Consider the following 8,414-nt stretch of genomic DNA (forward strand, 5'->3'; position numbering starts at 1 on the left):
TTAAGCCGTCCAAATTAACATTTAATAGTTTAGAATAATTGTGACCTCTTTATAACAAAGATAAATAGTCTCGTATGATACAATCTCTTATAAAAATCTCGTGACACGTAAACAACTATAACACGTTACGTACTTCGATTGTATTAGTGTTTTTAACCCACCAATCAAGACTGAATCGGCTGTGGTACTAGCACGGTCCTAAACTAAGCTTCCATATGTTTTCCTTTCGAAAATCATATCTAATATTTCTTTTGTCCCCCCAAATCCTCCCATAAACCTCTATTATTTTTTATTTTTTATTTTTTTCAAGAACATCGATTTGAATCCAATACAAACATGTGGAAGGGCATGGTTTCTATAAGGTTGCAACATTAAACAATCCAATTAAGATGTACCTCCAAATTTTATTATAACATAAATGTAAAAAGTTATTATGATTATCTGAAAATCTATTTTTATATTTAATTATAAAATTTTAAACTCTAAAAATAGTTAATACCAAATACATCTATAAACATATGAAAATATTGAAAATAGACGGCCTAGATAATGTGTTGTAAGATGCACTATTTCTTGTACTCAGAAATTTTTTTTTTTTAATATTTATACATCTCAATGTTGAGATGATTTATTAGAAGATTTTTCAACATTAAAAAAATATTCTCCGATGGATTTTTAAGGTGCATATGTAATTATACATTTTAAGGTTGCAACCCTACATAAACTTTTGAAAAAATTACGTGTATATCTGTTATATTTGTCATTGTTACAAAAATATCATTTAGTTCGTACATTTTTTTTAAAAGATGAACTATCCATTTTCGATTTTTCAAAAACAAAAATTCTAAAATATTTAGGTTTTTAAAAACTGAATTTTAAGAAATTCGATTTTTGAAAATCTGAATTTATAGAGAGAGAAAAGCATTTATAGAGAGAGAAAACTTAAAACATTTGATATTGGTGAAGAATTAGGGTTTTGGAAACCGGATATAGATTCGGTCAGGGGGTTAACTGTTCTAGGGGCTAAGATGGATCTAGACAGGTTCGTTTCTTCAAAGGGTTCGGATCTGGAAGCAAAGCCGGATTGTAAATTTGCAGGCTCAGTCTCATGGTGGGGAAAATGGGAGTTTAGAAGAAGCTTCTGGCTCTGAAAGCTTGGTTCGAGGAACGGATTCTCTTCTATTTTTATTCGGCCTCGGTTCCGATAATGTATGAGAGATATGGGGTTAATGGTGGGGCTGTGAAGCTCATTGATTTCGCTCATGTCATTGATGGAGAAGGGGTCATTGATCACAATTTTCTGGCGGGGCTTTGCTCTCTGATAAAGTATCTCTGATATTCTTGCTGCTTTGAAAGAGAATGTGAATTCCGATATGGGGTTGAAGCATGTGGAGTTGAAGTGGGTTTGATGACTCTCTCTCTCTCTAACTTTCCGTGTTGTTTTTTTCTGGTTACTTTGGCTCTGGATAAGGAATTGGGGCAACAGTGCAGAGGAATTGATGTCTCTAGTTCGATGTTTATCTCAAATCAGAGGAATTGAATTTGACTCTCTCTCTCGCGAATAGGAATGCAACGGGATTGACTCTCGCTCTAGATGTTTCTCCGATTAAAATGTTTGAAGCTCTCTTTTTCAAAAATTGAAATTTCTTATACTGAAAATTCAGAAATAGGTATTTTTGTTTTTTTTAAAAAAATATGAGGTAGTTCAAAAAACAAATATACATGTAATAATGGAAACTAAAATGTATTTTTTGTAATAAAGATAAATATTATATATATATATATATTTTTTTACCTAAACTTTTTCCGAAATATACCATCCACAATGCGAATTTGGGTTTTGAGACACTGGATAGTCATAGGATTAATAGCCATCTAAATGGATATTTCTTAAACATGGAAGAGCCCATGCTGTTAAAGGAACTTTGTTACGTTACGTATGATAAGCTTCATTGATTTGTTCGTTTCTCTCTCACATGCTTCTCACACGACAAGAATTTGATGCGGTGCCCTAATAGTTGTGTTGTTTGGGTGAAGTACGTGCAAGATGGACTTCTTATTTTATTGTAGAGGGCGCTAATACTTATGTGTTGTTTCGTGGAGTTTGTACAAGATTGACTTCTTATTTTATTGTAAAAGTAACGGCCCTATCTAAGTTTTGTTTAGAGATGCAGTTATGGTATCATCAACTTTATGATGGCTTGAAAATCTATAATTTTTTTATTTATAAAATTTAAAATTATTAAAATGAAACAAATCGAGCAAATTTATAAATATTTGAAATTTTTGAAAAGGAAAAAGTTTATATAGAGCCGAGGCTCTAAACAAACAAATTTGAGCCTACATCAAAAATTTTACTAGAAGAGGTTGTTTTGATGCCCAAATATCTTCAAATTGATCATCTCGACATCAAGATGTATAAGCATGAGAAAACAAATGGATTTCAAGTTTTGAAAATACCGTATTTTGCAACATATTTTTTGGCTGTCAATTTTCAAGATTTTCAAGTTTTCATAGATCTATTGATCAACACTATTTTGAAGCTTTAAACTTATAAATAAAGATCAAAATATATTTTAAAGCTATAACAAAGATTTCCGGTATTGAAACCACACTTCTTGACACTATTTAACGGTAGACTCTAATTTGATTGTTTAGAGCCTAGGCTCTATACAATACCCTTTACAATATGTACTATTTCTAAGATTTGAACTTTTTTTTTTATATATATATCCATATATCTCAAGGTTGAGATGATCAAAGTAGAGGATTCTTCACTAGTGCAACAATATTTTTTGTAAGATTTCCGACGTGGAGGTCACTTCAATACTATATGATACCTAATATAAAATTTTCGCTTTTAGTTTTGGATCCATTTGAGTTGTTAAGTAATGATCCATGTGCAGCCACATCTTAGTTTTCTACTAATATTATTTTCTTCTAATCACTATTTTGTTTTTTAATAAATACTTTATAATCGAGAATCATGAATCCAAATCGGGAATAAGTGGATCAACCTGGTTCATAGTCAAAATCAGGAGTCAGACTAATTTTGATAGACTCGTCTAATTCAAAAAACATGGCAATTCTATTAGGGAATTGGGTGATCTAGATCAACCAATTTGCCCCATTCCACTCATTTTATTTTAATTTTATTTTTTAATTTCTTAAAATTTTAATGTAAAATTACTACTTTTTTAGACCGATTCCCTTATGGAGATCCAGAATCATTCGGCTAGTACCAATTTTGTCCTCTCCTCTGATTCTGGGTTTTAAAATTCTACTTATAAGTGCATACAAATCCAGTTTCTACTTACAAGTGACTATCGATTGTTTTTCTTAGCATTATGACCTAAACCTCATTTGCTAACTAATTTTTGGGATTACAAGGAAGCTTGAATAGTTCTATATTACTAAAACTAAACTATTTTGGAAAAAAAAAAAAAAAATTACTAAGAGTACAAACCACCACGTACTGTAAATATAGTAATACTAGGGTTTCACCTTTATATTTAAAAAAAAAATTCTTTTGAACTTTGACTATAATCAATACACTAAATACAACCAACCAATTTCACATCCAAGGGTCAAGATTAATATTTGGTCCAAAGATATTTGGTCGCACTGTATACTTTTCCTTAAAAGAATAGATAGACATAGTAGAAGCATCATCAATTTAAATAAGAGAAATTAATAAGTATTATTATATTTCATGACATTCTTTAACATAGGAGCAAACTCCATTATTGAATTAGAAGTTGCACTCATTTTTTGTTCACTTCTTTTTCTCCCATATTGCATAGTCGTTCCCTGACATAACCACTTCAAAATCAGAGGGAACGAGGTCACCCACTTCGTACCTCGAACCAATCTTCATATAGATCTTCTCGTCAATCGCAGCCACATACAAGTCCGAATCAGCAGCCAAGATGCGAACGGCGCTCTTTGGCCCGATGCGGTTCCTCTTCCTTATCGCACTCATTTGAACAATCTCAGTCTTCTTGCCCCACTCAAAGTAATGGTCGTAAAACTGCATCCAAACCACAAATAACATTTATTTATTTATTTTATTGTTGTAGACAACAAAAAAAATAAGATTCACAGAGATGTCGAAGAGTTCTCATGAAAAGGAAAATTCAAGAAATAGGGGATAGGGTTTTTATTTTCTTAATTTTATCATTTTTGAGGACGGCTTTTTTAAGTAGATAATTTAAGAGTGGAACCAAAAGTTTAATTTCCAAACCACAAAAGCATATGATTTATTGAATGTAATGGTTTTACAAATTTTTCCTCATGTAAGTAGATTAAAAAAATACAAAGAAAAAAATGATCTTGGATGTTGTAAAAAGAGATCTTTTAGACAGATTCCTCCCAAAGTAATGGTACATTCTTTTACTTTTTAAAATTTTGAGACTATTTACTAGAAGACCCATTCATTTTTTGTACAATGAAGTCATAATCACTCCTAATCATCGGATATAGAATATACTAGCTTAAACCGTCACATAATTCAAGAAAATATATTTTGAACTTTATGCTCAGTCAATAACATAATACCCTTAACCGTCTAATTTGACATCCAACAATTGATAATAATTGTAATCTCCTTATGCTAAAAGGTAATTGGTCTTATTATATACATTTTTTTTAATTTTTAATTTTTTGCTTTTATTGCTGAGAGAGGAAGAGTGCTCAAATTTAAAATAAAAATAGTGATAATAATTGAAAAAAACAACATATATAAAGAGAGAGTGGGGTGGCTTACAAAAGAGGGAATTCCAGGATGAGTGAAAATGTAGGCGTATGCAAGCATAACTTTGTCTCTAGGGGTGGGAGCCAGGTTCTGAGAATAGGTATCATGGTTATCAACAAAAGTAACTGCCTTCTCAGGCAAAAGCCCAATCAATCCAATTGGCTTTCCATTCCCGTCCTTCAACCTCCACAACTCATCCTTCAAAGCCTCATTCATCAACAATTTAGTTGTGAAATCAAAGGCCATCCCCAAATCACCAGTCTCATGAACCCAATCCACAAGCTCCTGCCTGTGCTTATCTTGATTATACTGCGGCTTCGAATCGTTTCCATACACAAGCCCACTCCATATTTCACCCACTGCGAAATCGGGCTTACTACGATCGAAGTACATCCCGGCAAGCTTGCCCGAATAGCCTCTCGAGAAGTCAAGGCGCCAACCCTCGAATCCTATACTAGACTTGAGCCAATTGAGCCACTCTGATAGCTCATTTTGGATCCTGGGATTCAAGTGGTCCATGTCGGGTGCAGGCTGAAAATCGACACCGGTATCTAGGTTCCCAGTGCCATCGGAGTACTCTTTGTCATCTTTGCAGATGGCCCATGGCCCCCAGTCGAGGCGATCGTCTGGGGTGCCACCTTCGAAAACTGCCCAGATGCCACGGGAGTCCTTCGTCTCTGCTGTCCGATGGTTGATGACGATGTCAGCGACCGCCTTGATGCCATTGGCATTTAGAGTTTTGATCAGGTCACGCAGATCGGCTTCGGTTCCATACGTCGAAGCATTAAGGTCATAGAGCCTTCCAGGCATGTATCCTGCAAATCGATGGTGAGGTGTGAGCCACAAGACTACCTGAGGACCCGAAGATACCATAAACGAGTGGTGCATGGCCTACAACGGGAAAAGTGTACTGCTTAGAGTGCAGGAGTCGTATCAACTAAATGGTACACAAGTGGTGTATGGTACATAGTGCAAGTGGTGTATGGTACATAGTGCACGCAAAAGGTGTCTAGTATAATGGCACACATTGTCAATGGTACACAAGAAAAAAGAACAAGTTAATACAAGGTTGCAGCCTTAAAATGCTGAAGTAAGGTGCGTCTCAAAAATCTATTGTAAAAAGTTATTTTGATGTTGGAAAACCCTCTAATTGATCATCTCGACATCTAGATGTATGAATATAAAAAGAAAAAAAGATTTCAAGTCCTAAAAATAGTATATATTGCAACATATTATTTAAACCGTCCATTTTCAAGTGTTTATAAATCTACTTGATTTGAACCAATTTTGGAGTTTAAGATTTTATAATTAGAGATGAAAATTGATTCTCAAGCCATTTTATGAATTTTTGACACCAAAATTATATTTATGATAAAATTTGGAGGTTCGCCTTAATTTATTGTTTAATGTTGCAACCTTATACAAATGACACCCTTTATAAACCATTGGTTCAAATCATGGTTCGCAAAATCGCCCGATCTAAGCCGCTAACCGCCCGGTTAAATCGGACTGGCCAATTCCAGTTTTGGGCAGTTAGGGTGATCAACAGGTATTTTAAAAACAAAAATTTTAAAAAATGTATATAAATTCTAAAAAATAAGGAATTTGATTTGTAATGCATTTTTAAATATTCTTTATATTATGGTAAAGATCAAAAATTCTTTTGGTCATTAATACTCATTTTTATATTTTTCTTTGTTTTAAAAAATTTAAAAATAGCCTTTAGAAAATATAAAATAGGTTAATCTCTATTTTTTATTAATTTTCAATTTTATTTTAATGTGTTTTGTTTTAATCATTTTTTATATGTTTTTCATATTTTAATATATTTTTTTTTATTGTTTTTTCGACACTTTTTTGACTGCCCGAGAATTGCCTGGTTAGAACGGTTGAATTGACCAGTTTACTAATTAGGCTGGTTAAACAACTTCCCGGCCCAAGTCCGGTTAACCGTTCCGATTCGATTTTACAAACACTGGTTCAAATAAACTACCCTAGCTAGCTTGCTGTTTTTTAAGTGTGTTTTTTAATTAAAAAGTAAACAAGTAGAAAATGTTGGGAACCAAAAAATAAGGGCAGCAATGGGTCAGGTCGGGTTAGGTCCAGTCGACCCCGACTCAGACCAATATCCAACCTAGACTGAGTCTAAAAATACTAAAATAAAAAATAAAAACATACTAGACGTACTGTAGTATATATATTTTGTACCAGACCCACCCGGGTCGGTCCAAGTCATTTGGATCCAGAACCAGCCCCTAACTAGAAAAGACTTAAAAAGTGTTTTAGACCCGGAACACACCGCACCATTTATGAGCCAGCTTGACGATTTCAAGAACACAGGTACACAAGAAGCATGTAGCACACATAATTGGTGAATGGCTAACAATTCTAATTCAGATAATGGTTTCAAAAAAAAAAAAAAGTTTCTGTTGGATGTGTACCTTCTCGGGCTGCAGATTGTGAGGGAGGAGGGAGCCAGACATGTGTGACGCTGGATTCCACAAGCTGAGGCACAAGCCCTTTCAGATGGCGGTACCATCCCTCTGTGTTATTCCATGACTGCCAGTTAAAACCCTACAAAAACATAACCATGGCATGGCAGAAAATTGGGTACACAGAGTAAGCATCATTCAAACACTTGGTGGGTATTAAAAAAGAGAAAGAGAGGAAAGCATTCTCTTCCCGAAAAGAAAAGAATCTCCTACTGTATGCCAGATGTGTATGCTTTATGGCACACCATAGGGGTATCTAGCATCCATTCTAAACAACGGATGGTCGAGACTTGCCATGGTGATTGGACGCCATGACTGACCACCACCTTCACAATACACACTGTGGATGATCCAGTGGTGTAGCAAATAATACAGTGTTTAAAGACACAGCGAACCAGACCGGAACAGGCCCATTTCGATCAGGAACCAAAGGAGCTGGTCCGATTCTGCCAAACTATCGGCTGGTTCCCGGCCAGTGTTTTATATATCATCTAGCCCATGTTATAGCCCATCAAGGACAAGGCCTGTGCTCACCTGAAAAAGGAGCTGTGCATGAGCAGCATTTGAGAGCGCAAGAGCAAGGTGGAGTAGGATGAATAATAGGGGGCTCATATCCTTTGAAGTTGGGGACAAAGAATGGGAAGAGATATACCCTTAGTGGTTGATGATTTATAGGGGTTCTTAACGAGAAACGTAGTAAAGATGGCAAGTTTTGGAGATTGGTGATGCTTTAAAGGGTTCTTAACCAGAAACGTCGAAAAAGAGCATGTTTTGGAGACCAATGAGGTTTTGGAGACCAATGACCTTCCTCTTTTATTGACTGCAGTGTCTACGACCGTCGTCAGGTCAAAATATTCGTGTTTTGAGCGTGTGCAATGGTACTTGAATATTATGCTCCCTTGTAAGCATATGCTATACATCTCCTCCCTCGGTAAAATACTAATCGAAAGAAAGGCTTATGTGATAAATATATTTTATTTATTTATTTATTAATTTACCTTTTTTTTTTGGCAAAAGATCACTTACGGGTGGTCTTTATTATGATAAGATAAATTTTAAAATAAAATCAACATAACAATAAAATCAAGATCTTAACAACTTGATGCCATTGAAACAATTATGCACTATGTTTGAGAATAAAAGATAAGATTGCAAGAAATAAAAGGAAG

At 34.5% G+C, this 8,414-nt stretch overlaps 1 protein-coding gene across 2 annotated transcripts; it reads right to left on the minus strand.

Annotated features, from left to right (window-relative positions):
- Positions 1-3,675: 3,675 nt before the first annotated feature.
- Positions 3,676-8,156, minus strand: AMY1 (alpha-amylase-like protein). Of its 2 annotated transcripts, none has more exons than XM_006826781.4 (4): positions 7,780-8,156; positions 7,195-7,327; positions 4,766-5,568; positions 3,676-4,030 (listed from the first exon to the last, which is right to left on the minus strand). In XM_006826781.4, the coding sequence occupies exons 1-4, from the start codon at positions 7,855-7,857 to the stop codon at positions 3,776-3,778; spliced, it is 1,269 nt and encodes a 422-aa protein (XP_006826844.1). In that variant the 5' UTR covers positions 7,858-8,156; the 3' UTR covers positions 3,676-3,775. The 2 variants fall into 2 exon arrangements, with proteins under 2 accessions (XP_006826844.1, XP_088720275.1); XM_088864149.1 differs by having other exon boundaries at positions 7,540-7,885.
- Positions 8,157-8,414: the final 258 nt, after the last annotated feature.

Source organism: Amborella trichopoda, chromosome 4 (genome assembly GCF_054954075.1).
Source record: "Amborella trichopoda isolate Santa Cruz 75 chromosome 4, AtrichopodaSantaCruz75HAP2 v2.0, whole genome shotgun sequence".
Lineage (NCBI taxonomy): Eukaryota > Viridiplantae > Streptophyta > Magnoliopsida > Amborellales > Amborellaceae > Amborella > Amborella trichopoda.

Bases quoted from the DNA above. Each gene is read 5' to 3' on its own strand.
- AMY1 (XM_006826781.4), bottom strand. From the start codon at position 7,857: ATGAGCCCCCTATTATTCATCCTACTCCACCTTGCTCTTGCGCTCTCA. The intron at 5,569-7,194 runs GTACACATCCAA...ATCGATTTGCAG, and splicing joins ACAATCTGCAGCCCGAGAAG to GATACATGCCTGGAAGGCTC. The intron at 4,031-4,765 runs GTAAGCCACCCC...GTTTGGATGCAG, and splicing joins ATCCTGGAATTCCCTCTTTT to TTTTACGACCATTACTTTGA.